Source organism: Electrophorus electricus, chromosome 7 (assembly GCF_013358815.1).
Source record: "Electrophorus electricus isolate fEleEle1 chromosome 7, fEleEle1.pri, whole genome shotgun sequence".
Taxonomy (NCBI): domain Eukaryota; kingdom Metazoa; phylum Chordata; class Actinopteri; order Gymnotiformes; family Gymnotidae; genus Electrophorus; species Electrophorus electricus.
Genome location: NC_049541.1, coordinates 19,932,501 through 19,956,877, shown reverse-complemented (window position 1 = coordinate 19,956,877; position 24,377 = coordinate 19,932,501). Strand labels below are relative to the sequence as shown.

Below are 24,377 nucleotides of genomic sequence, written 5' to 3'. Positions count from 1 at the left end.
ACTAAACAACTCATCTCATAAAGTGCTAAAAGCAAAATGAAATGTATACAGAAAAAGTAATTTGTGGGGGGGGAAAAAAAAGACATGAAATTTAGAATTTAAAATCTTTATTAGAACAATACAGCAGATATAAATGTTCTACCCAGACACCCAGAATTTGTGTGCTTAAAAAACAAATAGTATGCAACTCTTGCACATCAATAATAAATTAATTTTAAAAATAATTATTTAAAAGCCTCCTCAATAGTAACCCATTGCGTGGTGAGTCAAGGCCTTGTACTGGTGGTAAAGTGATGGTCCAGAGATGGTGGCGTCACTACGTGGGTGGACTGGTAAAACGAGATGACGTCACTTACGAGAAGCGTTCTGACAGGTGGGCGTGGAGTCTATGGGTAAGTCTCGCCCCCTAGAGGGAGCCTCTGTATTGCACCTGCGTTAGATGATGGACTAGTGTCCAGAGGAAATACATTGCCCTTTTAGCCATTTTGTATACGTTACAGTACTACTGTACTAACTACTGAACGGCCAGTTCATTTCGCTAACCCACCCACGACAATATTGACTCCATATACAGCCTATATTCTTTCAGCTATATCCCCCTCCTATTAGCAGCTATTGACATTAAGTCAGTACAAGCTAACTGGGTAGGTAACCTGGGTTGTCCACCATCCGTGTCATCAACAGTTCAACAACCGCGATGTCCGTTAATCCGGTTCACGTTAACGGCGCTATTGGCCGGTATATAGCCGTTAAGAGTTCAATGGTGACGCAAGGTTGGAGAGCTCGTGGCTAATGATCCCCGAGTTTACTAAAGCTCTTCAACACGTGTGAAACGGCGAAGATCCGAGTTTGGTGCACACAACGTCATCACTTGGCCTTTTTTTTACAAAACGATCACAAATTTCTCCTGAGTGAGTTGTCCCGTCTCTTTGGGTTTTTTTTTTTGCCGACAGAAAGCCCGTGTTTACACTGACCACTATGGGTTCTCATCCGACCCAGACTGTGGCAAAAGATGAAATCTATTACCCAACAAAACTCTGTGACCTACAAGTCCGCTGTTTCTGTGTTAGGAAGAGGCAGGCCGTCAGCGAAAGCTGTAACTGAAGTGCGGGAGCAAATAATAATGATAATAGCTAACAAAATGGATAACAAAAGAACCCAAACAAACAAAAACAAAGCATTTAATATCCAAAAGCCGCATACTATAGCTCAAGAAGAAAACACACCGAGACAGTCTCGGTCTCTCTATATAAACCACCATGTTCTTCATATCTGAATACTTCAGCAGACCTTATAAGCAATGAAAAACATATATGAGGTGGATTTTCCATTTAGGTGGAATACTCTGAAACCTTGCCTGTGAAAGCAGACAAACCTTGACTGGCTGTAAGAAGCAAGAGGCTGAAACAACACCTCAAGGCCTGGGTCGTGAGCATCTGCTCTGGCATCTGTTTCTATAAACATTGCCTGTCTGGCCTCATGTGCCTGGGTCATTCTTTGCCAGAAACACTCTCTCCTACTACTGGCTACTCGTGGACACTAGTGGACTGAGGTCTTCTTGGTCAGCAGTTCTTCTTACTCATGAGTGGATCTAGGGATACAGACCTGTACTAAAACCAGGAATTATTCTCTATAACCATAATTGCAGCAACAGTATAAGATCACTCATAAAAAGCCTCCAAATGTTTCTGAAGTCTGCTGTTCCCTCTACAACCCCTGTACACAAAGATATTTATAATTCAAGCTACAGTGCGTTTGAGGAACCGAGGCCCCTTCATCTGTGCTCTTCAGGTCTCTCTGCTCCTGTCTGTAAGGGTGCAATAGATCCACTTTTTTTTTTTAAAAACACGTCACTCTTTTCTCTCAGTTTAACAATATTATGATAGTTATTTATTTATTTTTATGGTTTTTTGTTTGTTTGGTTTTTTTTGCAATTTTCTCATGTTTGTATAAATCTATATAACCCAAATGTAGAAATCTTATTTACATTAAAAACATTTTATAACAGTTAAAACAACTCGCATCCTTGGAAAACCTCACTCTTAAGCCTCCCCCCCCAGCCACCGAATGTTCACAAACGGCAGCTGAAACTGCCGATGCTCAAACCAAAGTGTTTCTTGCACCTTTACAAATTTTAAGAAATAAATTATATATCTTATTCAGTATTTCACAATCTATCCGCCCTCAACTCGTGTCCACTGAATTACTTGATGCATTTTATTTGATGCAGATAAAGTGAAGAGAGAAAGAACAAGTAAATAAAAACCAACAAATCAAAGTTAAAAAAAAAAGAAAGAAAAAAAAAAAAAAAAAAAAAAAAAAAAAAAAAAAAAGAAAAAGAAAGAAAGAAAGAAAACCAGAAAGAAAACAAAACCCTTGTCATTCAGTGTTGCCCTGTGGTTCCGCGAGGCAGATGTGAGGAGCAAAGTTGTTACTGGCAGCGGTGGCAAGATTAGCTTCGTCTCCCCCTAGTGGTGCATATTCAGTCACCATGGCGCAGGGCTCACAGGGCGTTGTCCTCTGTGCAGCCTGCGCCTGCTGTGTAACGGAATTCCTGCAGGTTGGACACACCATGGAAGTGTACGAAGGCCCCTGCTACCACCAAGATGTGGAACAGCTGGTGCGAGTGGAACTGTGGAAGGCCAGGAAAGATGAGGTTTAAATCAGAGGGAAACAAACTCCTCCTTAGTACGGTGATTTAACTGCAATTGGCCGTTCAGACTAAAACTGCACATTAAAATGTATTTGAATATTTAAAAAATAAATAAATAAAATTAAATAAATAAAAAAAAACACAAGAAATGTCAACAACACAGCTTTACAGAGTTTCCAGGTCTATGTCCCTAATGAGTGATGGCATAGAAAAACTCTTCAAAACACCTAACAAAAGAATCAAGGCTCAGGAGAGGCCCTGATCCTCTTCGGACCAACACCTGCACCATAAATGTGTGCCCTGGTCTGAGGAGCAATGGTGAAACTGCTAAATTACATTACCACCCGCTGGCCATAAACGACACGGTTTCAGTTCACCCATCGGCAGGCGGGCAGGAGGTACAGAAACATTTATTAACCACCAATTTCTTTAACAGCCTTTTACTTCAGGTGGACTGCATTATTAACAGGCTGAAAATCAATTAGCCATCTTGATACAGATAGGCCTAGCTTTCACACTCACTGAATTAATATTAATCGGCAACTCAGTGCTACATCACAGCGCTTTCCTTCCTCATTTTAGAAAGGTACGTGCGAGTCCATGCACACTTACCCAAATGTCGCATTTGCCAGGGAAGAATCTCTCGGGAATGCGGGCGGCGTACAGGCACGCTCCGGTGATGTAGAGTACGGCCATGAGGAAGAGCCAGCCCATCTGGCCAATGGTGGTGGCTCTCAGGAAGCCCTCGGAGATCACAAAGTGCAGCGTGGGGACCACTCCGCTCAGCCCCAGCCCGACAAACACACCTGGACAGGAAAGGGCACACACTCGGCATCTTGTGCCGTATGTCCAGGATGTTCTGTGCTGCAAGTACAGCGAGCACATGCAGTGTGAGTTTTAGAAGCTTCGCAGCGTTGTGCGCAGGCGCGGCCTTACCAGCTCGGAGTCCGCGGTACTGTGGCCTGGAGAAGAAGTCGCACTGTGACACAGTGATGGCAGCCAGGCCCAGGATACACACCACGATCAGGTAGATGAAGCATGGCTGCGGCGAGCAGTAGAAGGAGTAGTAGAGCCACGGCACAAAGCTGCCCATGATCAGGAACGCGATGCCCGAGTAGTCCAACCTGCGGCAGCACCCAGACCATCGAAATTAAAACGGTCCAACAGAGCATCATAATGATGAGAATTCTCACAGTGATGCGATTTTATGGACTGATTCACACTGGGGAGTTGGAGGACCCAAACTGTGACCAACATCCCTTAAATGGGACGTTGAGCCAACTGGAACTGGGATCAGGCCTGTCACTTACCCACTGTGAATTTAAAAAGTGAACTGTGGATGTGCTGCGCTACCCATAAGGAACAATACTTTTCGAGTTACCTTTTATCATGCTCAGGCATTCAAACTGACATTCAGCTCATGAAAACATACATTTCCATGTTGGCATTTTTTTTTTATTTCCCCCAGGAACATTCTGTTATCACTCAGACCCATTTTAGGAATCCTGGTTAAAAGCTCATTATGTAGATTACCAAGTGCTGGTCTTCTCATGAAATGTAGTCCAGTTGCACTGAGGACCACTACACATAAATCAACTAGACTTTTTTTTAATATATATTATATATATATTATATATATATATATATATATATATATATATATATATATATATATATATATATATATATATATATATATATATATATATATATATATATATATATGAGAGCACATGGAGTAGTGTGTGCGAGTGTGTGCACTGACTTTGAGAAGACACGGGAGACGCCCTCTGAATGGCAGTAGACTGTGTGGAAGAGCCAGGAGAAAGACAGGCAGATGATGGCTCCCAGGAAGAAGATGCCAATCACAATCTTCTCCTGGAACGGTGCCACGAAGGACATATTGGGTCTGAACATGTACACTATGCCCAGACACAGAAAGAACAGGCAGCCTACAGGCAAAAATGGAAGCACAGGTTAGGGGTGAGTAGCTAAAGACAAAACAAGTGCTTTTGTGCATGGTGTGTGTGTGTGTGTGTGTGTGTGTGTGTGTGTGTGTGTGTGTGTGTGTGTAAAACCAGGCCAGTCAATACAGTAATCAATAAAAAGAGATGAAAACAAATCATTACATTCTACTTGTAAAACCACAGCTGGTAATAATAAAAACCTTTTATCTAATGGTCTTTAATTGTTTAATGTAATTATTACACAGGATCAGGTGTCAAATATTAGAATATCTGCATTTTAAATGCTACTGAAAGATTAACGTGGTGATTCTTTACTTACATCATTGGATCAAGGTTGAACTCTGACCCACTTTATACTTTTCAGTTTACACATCTATTTTGAGTATTAGGATTATATCCAGATGGGGAATATCCCCATAAAAATGCACATAATTGCACCCAAGTTGCATTAAAATGGATTTCTCAAACCAGACTTCAAAATGTAGATATGGTTTGAGACACATTTAAGATAAATGTTATATAAATGTAAATATTATGTACATGTGTATCTGTCTTTCTGAGCCACATTTGACAACCAACCCCCCCTCCCCCTTCAGATAACTGTAAAAGTTGACATTTACTGTAATTTTAGGAAAATTAAAACATTTACAAAAATATACAAAATTGTGATCTTTGAGCTGGCGATTATTTACATATAGCACAAGAAAAGAGAAGCAACACTGGTTAGTTGTCAGGTGATGAGAATTGTTTTCGTGTCTAAGTGCAATTGGATTAAAATCTTGTCACAATAGAATCCAGACAGCAGTAACGTGTTTAAGTCTAAAGTCTATAAGATCAGTATCAGCTTGAAATAAAGATAAGACATGAAGTGAGTATCTTAGATCTTAGTATCTAAGATAACATGGTTCATTTGAAGTGTACTTTGATAGCCATGACCAAGCCTCAAAATTATAGACCATGTCCACTAGATGGCGCCTGTCTATCACATTATTCAATAAAATTTTGTTGACTATAAAATAAAAAGACTAATCTATCACAACTGTATCAATTCAGATGCTTTTAATACTTTAGTTTGAGACAGAATGGACATGACTAAATTGTTCTAAAAGGTTATGTTGCATAAAAGTTGGAAAGGGAGATTTGGGTTCCAAGGTAAACACCTCACAAGAGCTCTAAAGGGAGCATTTGACTTAAGCAGAAACAGTCCACCCACTTGCCTCATTCTCATGCTCATATATCCTCCCCTGTTCTCAGGGTTATAAACACATCCTCCCACTTAATGGTCAGTCTCTGTGTGTACTTAAAGCTTGCAATTAATTACGACGTCCCACAAAATACTACCATAAAGGAGGGCCCATTAGATTCATGGCAGGGCGTAGCTTTTGGCATTTTAACACTCCTTCATATCAGAACAGAACAGATCATTACGCTCTGGAGAGGTAGTTTGCAGGATCGTTTTACAGATGCTGCAGATAACTCATGGTGCTACACCCGCTGCAAAGTAAACCCTTGCAAAAAGGACCGAGAAACCATGTTCACAGTATATGCAGCATGTGTGTGTGCATGCATGTGTGTGTGTCTGTGTGTGTGTGTCTGTGTGTGTATTTTTGCATGTCCATGCATTACCAAGCAAGTGGGTCCAGATATTGCCCGTCTCTGTGTGGATTCTGAATATGCTCTTGAAACACGCTCTGAAGGAGGGCATCGGCGGTCTGTGCCCGTGTAAGAGGAAGTCGTTGTCTTTTAGCCAATCAGGCAGCACATCGTGAGGAATAACACGCCATCGTCCCTCCCACATCTTAAGAAAAACAAACAAACAAACAAAAAAACAAGAATAGTAAATTGAAGATCATAGCAAATCACCCAAAAGACAGTCAGTCAATACAGGATGTAATAATTCCTACAGAGACAGGCAAGGTAAGGAGAGAAAAATAAGATGAGCTTTAGTAATGTGTCATTAGTAAATGACAGCAATGGCATGGACAAGACTGAAATATCCTAGAAACCAGACAATTCCTGAGAAGGAAGCCATTCTCTGTGCAAGTTAAATTTCTCCAACTGAATACCGTCATCCACCACTAACCAACTACATAGAACAATGAGTTTCTAATGAGATCATTGTGTTAAGGATTAGTAAAAGAAGGAATCAAAGATTTCTCTATGTTTAGTGGACACAACAATCTGAATGTTGTAACCATTGATGGAGCAAACACTGCCAGTATCTAAGCTTACTCAATTTGCTGGTAATAACAGCAAAGCATGAAACAAGAGTGTGTGAATGCATGAGCGTGCAAGGACAATCAATTCCTTTCAGCATGCAGGATCAACAAATCCGCACCGTGCATTGTGGACTTGAACCGTTTCTCTGACTTTACTATCTTTCTCCAATCCTGACAGGCTGCTGAACCATCCCTCCAACTCTGCGACAAATCTTAGCGATGGCGTGTTGTACTGCCAGTTTCTTCACTGTTTAATCGATCGACTTCCTCACAACTACTTGGGCAATGCATGCGACATGTTTGGAAATGGGTGTGCTCATGTCCTTTCAGAGCAGAGGTCTGTTCACACTGATGACAAATAGGAGTTACTAACAAACCAATGTGAACAGTACATGCCGGGGGGGGGGGGGGGGGGGGGAGGGGGGGGGGTGTATTTGAGCAATGCTAAGTTAGAATGGAGCATTTACTGCTGGCAATGTAGCCTATATCTCAGGGTCTAACTCTTGACATCGGCAATTTTTAGTGGTTACTTCATTTTTCCGTGAGACTTATTTGTCATAGTTAGCACAAAACAGAAAGAACAGAAGCTGTCAAGCAAGTGAGAGTCATCATCTGGAGTGAATAATGTGGTCATAGATGGCCTGCAGGAAGCAGTTTTATCAGGAATAAAAGCTGACTAGATACTGGCTCATGCACAACTACACATCTCTCCATTCCGGCTCTAATGGAGCAGTGGCTGAGGGCCGAGTTTAGACGGCATGGAGAGGAGTCACACTCCAGGAGTCGCTTTTAGCTCAGTTCCGCTCTTACTCCAGAGAAGGGCAAATAAGGAAGAAAAGAGAGGGAAGGAGGGGGAGGGAAAAAAAAAAAAAAAAGACACGGAAGGAGCTAGGAAGTCAAGTGTCGCCACAAAAAGCGAGCGTTCTGACAAACACAGAACAGAAGGAAATTTCAGTCTCCCATTTTCCTACTGCTACTGCCTGTCTCTAGGCTGTGAGGTGCATGCACACGGGGAGATGGGGCTACACTGGTTCTGAAGGTTCTGACACCTCCACGGCGTGATGTCGTGTGATTGCAGCTGTAGCTGTCCGGCTGAGACTGAGCGTTTTGTGTGGGAGTTGGGGGACATCTGTATTCATGAGTGTGAAATTCTGTGGACACTCTGAGCTCCCTGGGGTGGCTCATCTGTGTTTATTTATAAAACACACATAAGTGAGTGGCACACAGGGGCTCTTTCAGACAGCAGTATGTATGTATGTGTGTGTGAGAGAGAGTGAGAGTGAAACTGACCTTATGCACAAACTCCTCCATCTTTTCCATAGCATGGTGGGCCTGTAGGAGTGGCGTCATCCCCATAAAGCCTTCATCTGAGCTTCTCTCCTCCTCTTCCTCTGTTCTCTCCTCTCCTTCGTGATGTACCACTCTTCTAACAAGCACATTCTGAACACGAAAACGAAAACACACACAGACACAGAGAGAGAGAGAGAGAGAGAGAGAGAGAGAGAGAGAGAGAGAGAGAGAGAGAGAGAGAGAGAGAGAGAGAGAGAGAGTGAGACAGAGAGAGAGTGTCAGGACCCCTCTGTCCTTGAAAACAGTGTCAGGCTATAATAAATAAGCTCTCTCTTCCCAGCACACATGACCCAGTATTTCTTGATCATTTCAGGAGTCCACATGCACATGTGTACACACCTACAGACACAAATTAATCCTGCATTGACCTCAATGACCTTGCTTATAGCCATTTTCTTGGGACCTAGGCATTTGAGGATGATCTGTTATTTCACTCCACACCAGTTATTACCAGCCCCCCCCAAACCCACAAACACCAAGCCATACTAATAACAAACAACACTGTGAGAGCATACAGTGTTACACAAACAGGCACACCACTCCTGAGGAAGTCAGTGTGTAGTGGGCGCGTGAGAAGGGACAGCTCCCTACCCTTGGACAAAGCATAGTGCAAGGCATTGACATGCTCAATATTCTCAGAAAGGTTTTAAATGAATAAATAGTAAGTAGGTTGCCTGTAGCAGATCTGGGGCACAGGATGATGTCCAGAGCTGGTGGACAATGGCACCTCTGCACTGAAGAACAGGCTAATGAGAAAGAAGCTGATGGAGGGAGGGAGGGAGAGAGATGGCGCGAGTGAGAGCGCAGTGCATGCGTGTGCATGCAGGGGAGTGAGGGAGCGAGTGTGTGTGTGTTCTTCAGCAGATGAGGCCTGTGGCACATGCTGCACACTAGTGATCAGTGCAGACATCGCTTTAATTCAGAACTAATTCTTCAGTGCTACAAATTACCACACACACACACACACACACACACACACCACACACACACACACACACACACACACACACACACACACACACACACACACACACACACACACACACACACACACACACACACACACACACACACACACACACACACACACACACACACACACTTATAAAATACCACCCACAAAAGTAGCTCAATTACAAGTTATGGTTAAAGCTGAGATAGTGAACACTGTTCAATGCTGGAAGAGCTCAGTAATTCAGCTCCAGCACAAACAGCTGACCTACAGCTTACTGTGTAGGCAAGGTTAGTCCCTGTACTGGTGAGAGAGAAAGAGACAGGACACAAAGACAGAGCATTATAACCCATAACCGCTCTTCTTATAGCCTTCAAATCGACTCTTTACGGGAACGCTCTCTCTGTACAGCTTCATGGATTGCCAGGGATAATAATATCCATGACAAGCCAATAGATGGACAAGAACACCCACCACAAACAGCAAAGCAAAGTTTCAGTGCTCCTCTTAATGCATTTGAATAGATCCAGTAATGCTCGAACACAAATAGGCCCCCTTGAAGGGATCTAAAAGTGATCTATGAATAGTTTATTGTGTAGGGACACAATCTCATGTCTGTGGATAGATTTCTTAAAAGAGGGTGAGGGAGATGATTCATTATGCATAATGAGGGGTCATGCACAGTGGCAGTCTGGAAGAGGTCACATTTTCCAATTCCAGACCCTGGGCAGGTTTCATATTTTCTCCATTAGTGACGATATATAAGGGGTCATATACAAATTGCTATTGCCAAGAGACAGAGGCTGAAACATGGTGAGCAACATTAATGAAACTCTTTAAACAAGGCTCCCGAGTAGCTCCAAATAGGTTTGGTTATATACAGTTGTATGGGTTTACTTGGATGGGAACTGGACTTGGCCATAGCTAGTTATGGTCTGGAGCCCAAGGGAGCACAGGTGGCCCAAGTCTCAGCTGGTGGGGGGAAAAAAAGGTTTTTTACTTTGTTCTTTTTTTGCTATACATGAATGGTTCTCCTATTGAGCATGTCCGCTGGTCACTTGTACAGAAACACCAATTTACTTTTTTACCTTTCACGTCCATATATTAGCTGTACACACACGGGGGAAGCTTCAGGCATAATGACTCAAGTTCCTTTAAAGAAAACACTAGCCCTTGTTTCTATAAAACGCATGCTTTTCTGCAGTTGCTCAAGATAACTTCTTAAGCAATAATAATGGATATTTTTAACAAAGTTCTTTTCTTTTAATTAATTGTTTTAATCCCATTACTCTCTCATCTTTTAAATCTTTAAACCAATTCCCACCCTACAGCTAGTTCTCCACAGTCTGCAGAGTGTATGCATTTCCTCCGAGACAAAGCAAGCCAAGTACCACATTACCGAGCTATACAGAAATGGGTAGTAGCCTACTACCCATTGAAACGGTAATAAAATGTCTTAAAGACCAAGGAGTGTGGACTTCCACACGCAGCAAAATATTCTCAGGTTCTGTAGTGAGAGGTTTCATTTGAGTTTTTTCTTTATATGATAAAAGAAGTGCTTAAAAAACTGAAAGGCAATTTCAGTCATTTTAGCAAATCTCACATTACATTTTGGTTTGCCAAAAGTATTGTGTTCCATCATCAGTTGACTGGGTTTCAGGTAGCATCTGTGTACACACTGGGACCTCAGTAGGTTTTTAATTTTTATGGATGGGTGCAGCTTTGAACTTTGTACAATGGAAAAATTATTTATTTGACCTGTAGTGAACACTGCTGGGGAGCACAAGGATGGATCGGAACGTATACAGGGACGGGAAACGGTGCCAGAACACACTGGTGTGACGGGGTGTGGACAATGCTAATGGAACCTGGAGATGGGGAGTCTTTGCTGAGGCATGTGGGGATGAGGAGGGGACAGACTCAAGTTCCTGTGCATCTCACACCACTACATAAAAATACTTAAAAATAGTCACTGTGGGAAGAGTAGAAAAGGTGAGCAGTGTTAAAGGACAATAGTACTCAACCACTACCACGTGAGAGTGACGAGAGAAGTGCAGCTGCCTCTGTGGGGATCACTTTACATGCCCGTTATCACGTGCTTAGCGACCTACTACAGGAGTCCGTTTGGAGTCCCTTTTGAACATAGTTTATGTTTGCCTTCAAAGAGAATTACTAGATTAAGAAAAGTGTACCACAGAGTCTAAATGAGATTACACAAGACGTCAAAGACCTGAAGCCAGCAGATGAGGGTTCAAAATTATTTTATGCTCATAAATGACAGCAGACTATGAGGAAACAATGTCAGTATGTGCAGCAATGTTGAGGCAAGTAGTAATAAACACACATGTGATCCCATAGCCTATGTGTTAAGTGAGCTAAGAGAACAATACAGGCAGTGTGGTTCTCTGATTGGGGAGCCTTGCTCGTCAGTAAGTGGAGCTGCCCAGGCTCTCAGAAGAGACTAGGGTGAGATCTATAATGCATGACTACCCAATGTCCTATGCTTGCCAGCAAAACACAGTAGTGTGTGGTGTGTGTCCATGGAGTGGGATGGACACACAGAATGCTATTTTGCTCACATATCTGTCACTGCAAGGCCATGCCATGCCCAAGCACTTTAAAGAGAGGTGTTAATATAGGCAGCTAATTATAGCTCTTAAGTATTTATCATTCCCTCTTGCACTCTGCTGTGGTGTGTGGGTGGGAGCATGTGTGTTTACACACACGTGCACAAACAGCTGTGGGATGTGTAGGGATGCCATGTGCCTCAAAGAGGTACCAGAAGGATGCATCTTTGGACAAAGCAGGAGTACCCTATGTCAACAACAAGGAGACCACTGTGGACATAAGAAGGATTGTGTATTAAAAGGTATTTGTATTCACATACAATGAAGGTGTGGGGTACAGATACTGCACCCAGAAGCGGATCTTTTCAGTGGCACCTGTTTACCAAGTTTACGGAGTAATTAACACAGTGACTGTCAGTCCATTACATTGACTTGTTTAGCATGACTCAGCTTTCACATTCTGGCCACCTGTTCTGCTGAGAGACATCCCCACCAACCATACAGTATTAGCATCAACACCTCTACTGACTGTTTTAAGTCGTCCTTTCATAACTGGACAAGAACATTTTCAGCACAACAGATGGAGTCCAAACAGAGACATTAAAAACAGCTTTCTCGACAACTCTGAGTTCTTGGTGACTCCTGATTGTTCAATATATTTTTGGAATCCTGGGTAATGTGGATATTAAGTACAGCCCAAGACATAACAGCCAATCATGTTAGAAATCAGATACACGGGGTGCCTCCATGGAGTGTACAGAACGCTCATCTGTCCGGTAATCCTGTGTGAGATTAGCAGATGGACACATCAGGTTCAAAACAACCTGTAGGTAGGGGCGCCAAATGGGGGGCAGGAAATGTTAGGATGACTCTAAGGCTCTAAAAAGTAAAATTATTAGGTAGTGGTGGCCAATGTGATAACTTTTCATTGGGCTCATAATCCATGGTGACACTACTGAAGGACAGTGTACTGTTTAAAAGTCATGCCTAGGACACTTTAGACAGTGATATGCCTATTTAAAAAAACAAACAAACACTGAACGTCTTTAGTAATCGTAGGCACTTCCCGTTCGTGAGAGATGCCAAAGACGATTTCTCTCTTGAAATGCCAAAGCATGCTATATGCCACCAGCCAGTTACTCTAGCCATGCACAAAAGGTCAGCCGTTCTTCACATAAAAATACACTGCAATGTTCCTTATTTAATGTCTTTAAATACTAAAAATACTGAAGATGATGTGTGTAACCAATAGGAAATTACAAGTTTACTAAGGCACAAGCATGCACTTAATCTGAAGATATATGACAGACCTAAGGAAATAATTTAAGAAAGCACTCACAAGAGAGACGACTACTGGGTATATATTTGGGAACAGTGAGTGTTCAATTACGAATGACGGCATGAAGACTGTGGGGGAGAGGCCGAGTACTGGTGGGACACAGCCCTATCCACTTCCATTCCTGGAGGGTGCATTCTGTTTCTGGCTTCAGAATATATTGCCATCTGAACATTTAAAGGACACAGTCCAGGTTTGAACCACAGAGTCCATCCATAACCCCTGTGCTTGTGTGCTTGCTCTAGCCACATAAACAAAATAACTGCTCTACTGACTGCCAGGAGAAAAAACATTTAAAACACATCATTAAATTAAGCTCCTACATTTTCTTTATCTCACAGCAGTAACTTGTGTAGTTTAAACACTTTATAACTCTTACAGGAATTCTGCCCAAGGCAGGTAAATCTTTTCACCTTGTTTCTCAATCTGTCTTACGTCCTTCCATCTGTCCCTGCTAGATCTGTCCAACTTCAAATGACATCAGCAGTTCCTTATCGCAGTCCTTCAGCATGAAGCCACACTAATGTTAGACAGGCCTGAAGGTTAGTTACACTTCACCAGATAGGTTGGTAACTACTGGGCAGTCTGCACGCCGTCACCCATTGAGAAAATTCCAATTTACATGCAGTACTAAATGACTGACATGGATGTTTACTGGCATAAATGTGAAAGACTTTGTAACAAGGCCACTGAAAGTAGGCAGAAAGTCATACAGTCAGCCAAAAAAAACAATAAAAAAACAAAAAAAAAAAGTTCTCCTCAAATAACTCTAGATTTCAAAAGACTCCATATCTTTATCTTATCAAACGCCAGAGACTAGAGGAGAAAGCCAGCCAAGTTCATCTACCAAGGACAACCTACACCTATACAAGGATGAGAGCAAGAGAGAGAGGGAGCAGGAGAGAGACAGAAAGAGAGAGTGAAAGAGTGTGTGTGTGTGTGTGTGTGTGTGTGTGTGTGTGTGTGAGAGAGTGAGATACACACCTCTTTTATGCACCCTACATTTTTTTAAGACCTAATCACCATCATTTGGGAGTTTCAGAACTAAGGACTAGTAACACATTCAGAAAAGGGAAAAAAAACAAACAAAAAAAAAACCCCCACAACAGGGAAGCCTTAGGTAGTAACCTGGGGAAGGGAGAAGGTATTTAAAACACCCGCTCAGCAGAACCTTCATGGTAGATCAGTCCACCCCCCCCCAGCTAGTATTAGAACACAACCATTAATATCACTCTCCCTCCAGCTCTCCATACACAGCACAGCACCTCTCTCTGAGGTACATGTTTCAAAGCACAGATTCTCATAGACTAGTTTTGTCACCAGCAATTTTCTTGATGGTAAGAAAAGGGAAACAAACCTAATCTTTCCTTTTCAAGGCCTTATGACACTGGTCTGATACGCTTACCACTGATTTTCTTTCACTTGCCATCTTCTCTTCTCCTTTTGAAAAAGTCATATGTTCAATGTTATGGCAAGGACAATTTCTTGCGCCATTATGGAAGTGACCCTTGTACAGAATAACCTATGTTCAGCAAAGCTAGGACTTGTGACTCACACATACTTTTTTCCCCCCCAATCACTCACTCACTCTCACACCCAAATACAATCATTTTACTACTTTAAAAACATACAAAAATTTTTCTTAAAACTAGTTCAGACTTCAAAATCTCTCAATAAGTATTTTTGAAGAGCAGAAGTGAGAAACGGCACATCTGATGGAAGAACAGGGAGGTGTAAATCAGAAAAAGAAAAGGTTTAAAACATTAAAAAAAAAAAAAAAAAAGTCCCCTTGACACACCCTTGGTCAGCACCCATGTGCGCACACACACAGAAAAGGCTATGGAGCTAGAGAGCCTTCAAATCAAGATATATGCCTGATACAATTTTGTAGTGGAAATCAGCATGTGGAATCCTGGTAGTATGTATGGGATGGAGTGTAGGAGGCAACGGGTGACGGTGTGTGTGTGTGTGTGTGTGTGTGTGTGTGTGTGTGTGTCTGTGCGTGCGTGTGTGTGTGTGTGTGTGTGTGTGTGTGTGTGTCTGTGCGTGCGTGTGTGTGTGTGTGTGTGTGTGCGCGTGTGTGTGTGTGTGTCTGTGCGTGCGTGTGTGTGTGTGTGTGTGTCTGTGCGCGCGTGTGTGTGTGTGTGTGTGTGTGTCTGTGCGCGCGTGTGTGTGTGTGTGTGTGTGTGTCTAAGACCTCAGCATGTTCATCAGTCAACCATAAATTAAAATTTTGGTGTGCTTTCCTCTTAAGGAAGGAGAGGGTGCCATCTATTGCTAAAATTTACCCTGCCAACCGGTGCATAAAGTTTCTTTTATACACCAACATGTGCCAGTAAATTTCTGGTTGGATTCCTGGGCTAGTGGAACCATAAACAATAAATATAAAAATAAGAACCACAGCTTTCGGAATTAATGGATGACAATTTGGACACTATGACCGTATGTGCCTATGTGGGGAATTCACCAGTATAAGGTGTTATGAGAATGGATTACATTTGTAAACTGGCTTTAACATGACTCAGTGAGGGTTGGGTTCACATGAGATCTGTTTAGCATGATCAGAGGTACGGAGTGAGTGTGTGTGTGTGTGCACAGGTGTTGTGTAGTGGGATACAGCATTTTTCCCCCTCAGAATTAAATTAAAAATATTTTAAATTTTCCATCATTCTCCCACAGTGATACAGCAGTTTGACGACTAGCAGCAACAAGAAAACGGTCATGTAACAAACAAATGAAAGCACCCATAGCCCTGACATGGGGTACTTCTTAACTGAAGTTGCAACACAATATCTTTTATTCGTATAACTCCGGAGACGATAATCACACCATTAAGACCTACTTCACATTAAATCTATGTGAACCATTCAACAACATAACAGTCAGGAGGTTTATATGAACAGGTTTATACAGTTTAACCAGTTTTACAACATGCTGGACTGAGAACGACATGCCTGTCCCTGGGTACTGATAAGGGGCTATAATAAGTGGAACTTCATATCATACATTAGATCATATCATAGTTTGGCATGGGACATGATTAGCCACACATATTTTTACAGCAGGAGAAGAATGATATAATTGACAAATGAACACCACAAAGCCGCAAAATATGCGACTTCCCCGATCAAATGATATGCACATGGGAAATGTTGCACTCCGTCTCCAATTCTTTCGGAATTTTGACAAATGCAAGGAACACAGGACATGTACACTTATTATAAAGGATCTTTAAAAGAAGCCTTGAGTTTGGGGTTCTTGTACTCTGAACAAATGTTGGGGGGGGGGGGGGGGGGGGGGGTAATCGAAAGAGAACCCTAAAGAATGTGTCCCACCACAACACCTGTAATGTGCCGTTCAGACATAGATGCTGACGGGCACATATTAACCAGCATTGTGTTACTGAACATGGGGGTCTGTTGAATGTTTCATCACTCTGCTCAATATTGCTGATTAACTTGTACCTAAACAAGCTGCAGCCAGAGAGAGAGAGAGAGAGAAGGATTTACACCTGCCCCAGTGTGACCACACCATCACACCACAGGGCACATGACAGCAGCAATATATTCCAACTCAATTAAGGCTCATCAAAATCAGTGTGATTGCTTACTGCTTCAGACTGGAGACCTGCATCAGACAAACAGATCTAGGAGTAGTTGTATGGCACCCTTGATTACAAGACAAGTAGTTTTTAACTTAAACATCTTATTTCAATGTTCTTGGCCAAATTACTAGTAAAGGAATGTGCTACATCTAACGTAACCAAACCAAGTTGATGAACTCCGCTAAGATGAATCAACAACGTGACGTTATTTGCCATCTATCTAGTTAGTTCACACATTCAAATTGCACAATTATTTCACATCGTAGAACTTAGAAAGAAACCATTTAACCAAATCAGTAATGCAACACTGAAAATGATGCCCAACAGCCGACGATATCAGAGTAAGTGTTCTTAGCACATGGCCTACCAGACCTACAGGCTTTTTACAGTTTGCAGTGTTTCTTTGACACCTAAACAGGTGCTATATGGCAATGCTGCAGTTGTGTAGTGCCATCCTCACCCCGTTCTGTTTAGTGCTGTCTGCAGCTGTGCCTGGGCTCATGGTGTCCTGGCTGTCTGAGGAGGAGGTGTGGGCACTGTCGCTGGCACTGTAGGTGTTGGAGACTTGGTGTCTCAGGACAAACTCAGGGCATATGCCCTCCCTCAGCTCCTCACCCTCCAGGTTGCTTCCTGGAGCTGCCTTGCTTCCTCTGACTTCCTCTTCCTCAGACCCAGACGCCCCTCAACTCCAAGCTGTCCGGCCCAGCTACTGGTGCACCACCGGTCACTAGATGCACTGCTAAGCCTAAGAAAGAAAAGGGAGGGAAATTAAGAGACTATTATAGAAAGAATCCATAATGTTATTTAAAAGAGTTATTAAAGTTCCAACAAATTAAAAACCTGTAACTGCAGTGATTGTTCTTAATGATCCAGAGGCAATTATGCACTTTAGGCCCACGTTAACTGAAGTTCAACACTGTAGTGGCCATGCACCTACGCTCCGTAGCTAATAAGAATTTAATGAGTGTACTTAAAGCAATAAAGTACTCCTCATTCTTCACAAATAATCAAGACACTAATCACAACAGCAAATTCCAACACGAGCCTAGCCTGTGCCTCAGGTCTTATTCCTTGCCTTGCAGTCTGCCAGTCTCTCCCTTTAAAAACACTACACTATAAATTACAACTAAATCATGGTCAGTGGAGGGGTTACAAGAACATTTCAATTACTTAAGTTGTCATACATATATACACACATTATGTATATGGGGTTTGGAAAGAATGTTTGAGAGCTACAGTAACTCGGTTGCCTTCTTCTAATTCACAGGCACTGAATCACCATCTCTGGACCACAACACAGAGAATACTCTAATTAAAGAAAATCACACTGACAAAACCAAAATACCACAGTGAAGGGTGGAGAACAGCACGTCACATCTAAAATAAGATGGTACTGCTGACAGAACTTAGAACGAAGATGAACTAAGTGACCTAATTGGTCTAATGAGTTCACAAATTTTTTCACCCTTTGAATATAAAACTGCAGATCCCCAACCCCAACCCTCCAACCACCCAAAAAAAACACAATGAAAAAACAACTTTGAGAAACTCATTAGTTTGTTATTTAGAAGTTGAACACTGAACTGTATACAAGAAAAAAGGTTCACACAAACAATAACCATTTCCATAACCAAACAAAGTTTTTAGTCACGTTGTGCATTTGTACAAAATGTTAACACCTAAGAACAGACAAAACTATTAGGTAAACAATGAAACACATCTGACAGAGAAACAGAGAAACGAAACTGTCACTCTGTCTAAAACTGTTTAGAAGGCACATGTCTGCCATGTTGAATTCTGCTCGCACCCTGCCTCATATTATATCGTTAAGTCCATGCCAGGATTTTCAAAAGCGCCACGTGAGGTGCAGCATCTCCAAAAGCCAACGTTCTAATAACGTGGTTGAGACATGAGATGAGCCAGAGATGAACCAATGAAGAACCACTTCCTTCCACAGGGAAAAGAAAAAACAAACAAAAAAAACCCACAGAGTAAATTGCTCAGCCTATAGCCTTGGCTCACTAAATGGTCATTGAAGTCCTCTGAAGCAGATCATCCTGCTCTTGTACTCTGAACAGTCTTTGAGCCCAGTTGAGGAAGGACTGCTAGAAAGGGTCTGTATAGCCACAGCTGCAAGGCTCACTGGGCTGCTTGCGTCTGCTCATGCAGCGTTCACACACTCGAGTGTCACTCTCATTGGGAGTAAAAATAAAAAAAACCCACGATGACAACAGCTGTGTTCTCAAAAAAAAAAAAAGATGATAAATCCATTAAATTCGCTCCCACCATTATGTCAGTCGTATCGATTCTGCAATACATCTTAGTGATATGTGGAAAAAAAAACCTTGGCAGTACTGTTGCACTGATATATGGATGCACTGATATTTAAGATTAAATGGCGATTTACCCATTTTATTCCTCCCCGCACAGTACATGTATGTAAATATATGTGCAATTTCAAGGCGCTCTGTCCTCAACTCCCAGGCCAAGTCAGGCAGGCTAGACCATGTCCATTTAGAGACAGACCAATTAGAGCAGAGTGTTCATGTCTGAGACTGATCGTGAAGTGTTGGACAGTGTCTGTGAGAAGTGACAATCTGTTCACAGTACGGAAACCACTTGACCCAGATTGCAATTTGGAGCAACAACCAATGCGTGAGATTCGACCAAGGAAAACAAGGCAACAAATCACTATTACTTGCTATTTGTTGTTTTTATTATTTTGATTATTAATTAAAAATGTATTATTATTGATGATGATGATGATGATTATTATTATTACTTGGTATTAGTTGTTTTAGGCATGGGACAGATCCATATATGCACATAATCTACGTGGATATGTACATAGGTGGTGCCTCTGATTGCTGTGGGAATGGTATTGTTTATTAAATGTGCATTTGCATCAACTGTCTCTCAAAAAGGTCCACCCATCTTATAAGCATTCAGTTACAGGATGTAGCCAACGCATTGTCATGACAATCTCCATAATAAATCATTAAATCACTACATTGAACAATAATCAGGAAAACAAACAAACAAAAAAATTAAAACATACACCCTCACAACCTTATTGTAGCACAGCTTTATACTGTGGAACTCAATTTCTGGCAGATAGTTCAATTCACAGTCCCTTTAAAATGTTCAGACAGCATGCTCATTAAAACATGGGTAATTCAAGTGACTAAACCAAACCATAAGCCCATGTGCAACAACCATCTTATTCCAGAAATTTTCTGTGATGGAATTTGGTCCTAATCTACTAGCATGGCAACTTGGAGTACACAGCAGTCACAGGGTGTGGGGAGAGGAAGGAAGAGTGATTTTAACAGAACACAAAAAGGAATAAAAGTGGTTTTAACAAAAGTGCAACAAACATGACTATTTCTGCCCTTCTGGACATGCTGAATATACTGTGTGTGTGAGACTGGCGTCATTGGTGAAAGTAGTTGATATCCCATCTGATTGCAGAAAAATTAGGCCCAAACATCTGACTTTTTTGAGGGGGGGGGGGGATAAATAAAAAAACAAAACAAAAAAAAACATGGGCGAGTGTAAACAAAAGCAGATCTTTGAACCAGTGGGAGTGTACTCCACGTGACTGAGACCAAGTGTGAGGGGGCTGTGAGGACAACATCCGCACTGAAGGGCTTTGTCCTTCCTCTCACTAAACCCTAAGGGCAGGCAGCCGTAACTGGCCGTGCTGCACTGACAGAGTGTGCAAGAACAGCAGGTCCTCTGTATGACAATGAAATATGAAACTTAAAGGTCACACAAATTAAATTAGCAAGCGTAGTGTTGCGCAAGACTTGTTGCTGCTCTCAACTCTACACCTGTAGCTCTCTCTCAATCACAGCTTGGCATAACACAGTAAGCAGGTATGCAAGTGTAATCAGGGTAACAGAGCAACAGATAGACATCTTGGTGGTCGGTTACATCATTGTTATGTAGAACAGTAAAACCCACCGTGCAGCGTAAAGGGGTCATGCGACTGGGATGGAGAACAACTGATTTGAGACAATAACAAGGAACCTAGTGTCTGTGAGTGAGTGAAATAAAGAGTTACTAACAGACAGAGAAATTGTGTTCAGTTGAAAATAGCCAAGAAACCACGCTCCAGAAAAGTGAAACTTTAGAGTGAAACTGTTTTTAGCTCTTTTGCCTGGACTATTGCACGAGAACTTGTGTACTTGTGTACAACCTCTTATGTAAATTATATCACAGTACATAGAACTGAAGAGATAATGAGTGTACAAATCGCAGATGACTTGGCTAAAATATAGAAAGCTTGGTTAAAAACAGCATTCCCTTATTTACTGCACAGATGTTAAAAGCGGCAGGCATGCAATTTTATACCACTCCAGAAATTGCATGACTCACTGGAATCCTGCCTGTTGACTTTTCTAGTTTAATTAACTGAGTTATACAGTTGAGCAGTATAAATAACCAATGATGTTGTTATTATGTAGTGCATGGACTAAATACATTTTATCCTTAAAAGTACAACATTCACCTCATGCTATTTTTCACACACATACCGGTGCTATGCCTAACTGCAAAACATTTTCACATCAAAGTGCACATATACATAATCATATAAAGACCACATACGCTGCATGGAAACTACGGTCAAGCCAAGAAAAGGTTAATTTGTCCTTCACTCCAGAGGCACCACTGTCCTGCAAGCTCCATTTGCTTTGACGCACATCCAGCACACGTATACTATGGCACAGCCAAGGACAAAACAAGCCCTTTACTTGCATGACTAATTTCCAATAATGTACTGAGAAACTACTGGCGTGATCAGAACTTGATGTAAGCCAAGGGACATCGACTACCAAACAGCTCACCATTACTCAACAAACCACACAGCATGGGGCACAGTAGGCTAAATCTCCTTGACAATTCTGTGCTATTTTATTGGATTACAAGAGGTGAAGCGCTGCACTGTGAGCCAATCAAATGATCTTTGGAAGTAAAACATACGGAACAGAAACCCTGCATCCATCATGCTGCGCTCTGTACTGATCTTGCAAGAATTTATATTGTGATGAAACTGAATGACTGACTGATTGACTATCTAATAAGACCAGTGAGGGAACCCCTCCCACCCCCACTAAAGCAGAGCAGAACCATTCTACAACCTGATTTTCCGGTTTCTGATTTGAGATGAGATACATGTAAAAAACACACACACACAGACCTTCATACATATCATATGGTCTTAACATTGCTCCCAAGTGTCTGCTATGTATTTCTCAATTAGTAAACAAGACTCATTTACAAAGTTTTTCCCTACAATAAAGCCTCTCCCATCTAGCATAGTACATTATATTATTACGCTATTTACATCTGTTTTTAGAACATCCTGCAGCTAAGGTTTCACACATTTTATCCTTTTCCCTGACAAAAATAGATAATCCATATTGACAACATTTGTGCCTCACAAACAATCAAAAAACAATATAATTAAATGGCCAGCAACTGGTCCAGCATGCTTAACTAGTCTACCCTCAAACAGGCCTTGCTAAACGTCAGTTTATTTATAAAAATGAGACACTAGTTGCACGTTTCATGGTATATGAATCAATTAATACTGGTCTCAGCAATAAAATATTATACTGATTGAAAGCGGTTAATTAACACTGGAATGGGTGCAGAACTGACAGTGTTATTTGAGGTGAATTGACATCTGAATGGATCAGGCTGTACTGCTCTCCCATAATTACTATAAATTTTACAACGACAAGCCTGTCTGGTATTTATTTCTTAAACAGCAGACTAGCTGCTGAAAGTCCAGCTGATAGCACCAAAAATGTTTCAAAAGAATTGCCACAGATAAATGTTCATTAAAGAAAAAATTATCATAAGTTGTATTTCAAGGTAAACAGGATTTGTATGGTCTGCCTTCTTTTTAAACACCTCAAATATGTTAAAATGACACCACGCTGAAAATCTATTTAATTGCCCAGTTACATAAAACTTCATACGCTTTTGAACAAATAAAGTCAAACTGCCAGGCAGTTTAACAGTTAGCTAGATAGGCAGCTAGTTGGTCTAAAAAAATAAAGTATTATTATTATATCGTTGTTAAAATAATAATAATAATAATAATAATAATAATAAAGTATATATAAAGTAACTAATTAATGGTAAATCACAAATGATTGAGATGACAATTGGATAAACAGAACCAACGTTATTCCTCGATGTCCCTCTGCCCTCTGTCAGAGCAAAAAGCAGACAAAGAAGACAGGACAGAAGACGTGTTTTTCTTCTAGCCAACGAATACTCAAGCGTGTTAGGCACCTGAAATTCTAACTGGCTAGTCACAGATATTTAACCAACCCAGCGTTAGCTAGCTCCAAAGTTGAAGTAACGCTTAATTATTTCAGTTAGCTAGCGCTACCTGTCAATTTACACAGCGCTAGGTATCAGCGGCGAAGGTGCTGCGTGCGGGTTTGTTTACAGTGGGATTAGCCATTTTAGCTTATTTTAGCTCTTGCTACATAGAGTAGCTAGCGTTAGGGTCGCTGGCTATCTTAGCTATCTTGTTCGCAAAGAAATGCCAATATGGGCAGTCACCAAATAACAGCCTCTGGTCCAAAACAACTTAGCTTGAGCTATACAATTAAAGGTCCACATGAGTTAAATATAGCTAGCTAGCTAGTTAGTTAGTTAGTTAGTTCGAAGTTAGTTAACCTACCTATCTCGCAAGCATACCTACTTGACTGGTTTGTTGTTTTTCAACCCACAAAAACAGAAGACAGCTAATCTAACCTATCTAAACGGAGGGACGTGTGGTATTGACGCTCGTTTTTACTCGCTTCTTTTGTAAAACAGCCATCCACACACCTTGCCATCTATCTAGCAAACAACATTGGTAACTACGAATTAAGATGCTAAGATAAGATGAAATAAGATAAGATAAGATAAGATAAGCTAAGCTAAAATAAGCTAAGCTAAGATATCCTGTCAGGTTTAACGAGAAAGACCAGTGAGCGGGCTAGCTAGGCTAAAGCTAGCTAGGTTAGTGTTTGAGCCAACTGAAAAGTAGCCTAAACCTACCGATTTGGACAAACTGTCACGTATGTACAAACAACTCGTATGAAACAAACCATGTCAACGCCACAGGAATCTTGCGTGAGAATAACAAGCCCTCTTACCTCCTCAGCTGACGCGGACGCGACCTCTGAAGCTGTCAAAGTTACCGCGGTGGACCGGCTCTCGCACCACGGCTGCTCTGCGCGTTCTCGTCCGGACTGGCAGCAAACTCCTTCATATCGGGGCGTTGCACATGATGCCCCTCGCGTGAGAGCCGTAAAGGCCAATCAAAACGCTTCACAGACAACCGGTAGCCAATAGGCCAGCGCGACAAAGCAAGGCTTTGTGGATTCTGTAGTTCAAATCGCGGTTTGTTTTTTGTGTGACTTACGTTACGGGTTTTGCTTTCATTTCAGAACTATGTTCAGTCTCAGAATGGGTATTTATAAGAATGAGCAAAGACTTCATAATAGGCTATTAGAAAAAATAACTGGATCATAAATATTTTGATGTTAATTTGAACTGACTACACAAGCTAATTAGGAGTACATTCGTGTCTTGACATTACGTAGTAAGGCGTATACTCTTGTTGCCACTTGCAGGATAATTAATGTGATACTTTCAAAGGTCAGGGGTAATAACATTTATCTAACAACATATCTAACCAGTTACAACCAGCTATTTT

General features: G+C 41.5%; 1 protein-coding gene across 1 annotated transcript; it reads right to left on the bottom strand.

Annotated features, from left to right (window-relative positions):
• Nucleotides 1-2,323: 2,323 nt before the first annotated feature.
• Nucleotides 2,324-23,901, bottom strand: adipor2 (adiponectin receptor 2). Its single transcript, XM_035528575.1, has 8 exons — nt 23,815-23,901; nt 17,109-17,393; nt 8,130-8,279; nt 6,247-6,418; nt 4,419-4,605; nt 3,590-3,777; nt 3,266-3,459; nt 2,324-2,632 (listed from the first exon to the last, which is right to left on the bottom strand). The coding sequence occupies exons 2-8, from the start codon at nt 17,148-17,150 to the stop codon at nt 2,504-2,506; spliced, it is 1,062 nt and encodes a 353-aa protein (XP_035384468.1). The 5' UTR covers nt 17,151-17,393; nt 23,815-23,901; the 3' UTR covers nt 2,324-2,503.
• Between the last annotated feature and the right edge of the window lie 476 nt (nt 23,902-24,377).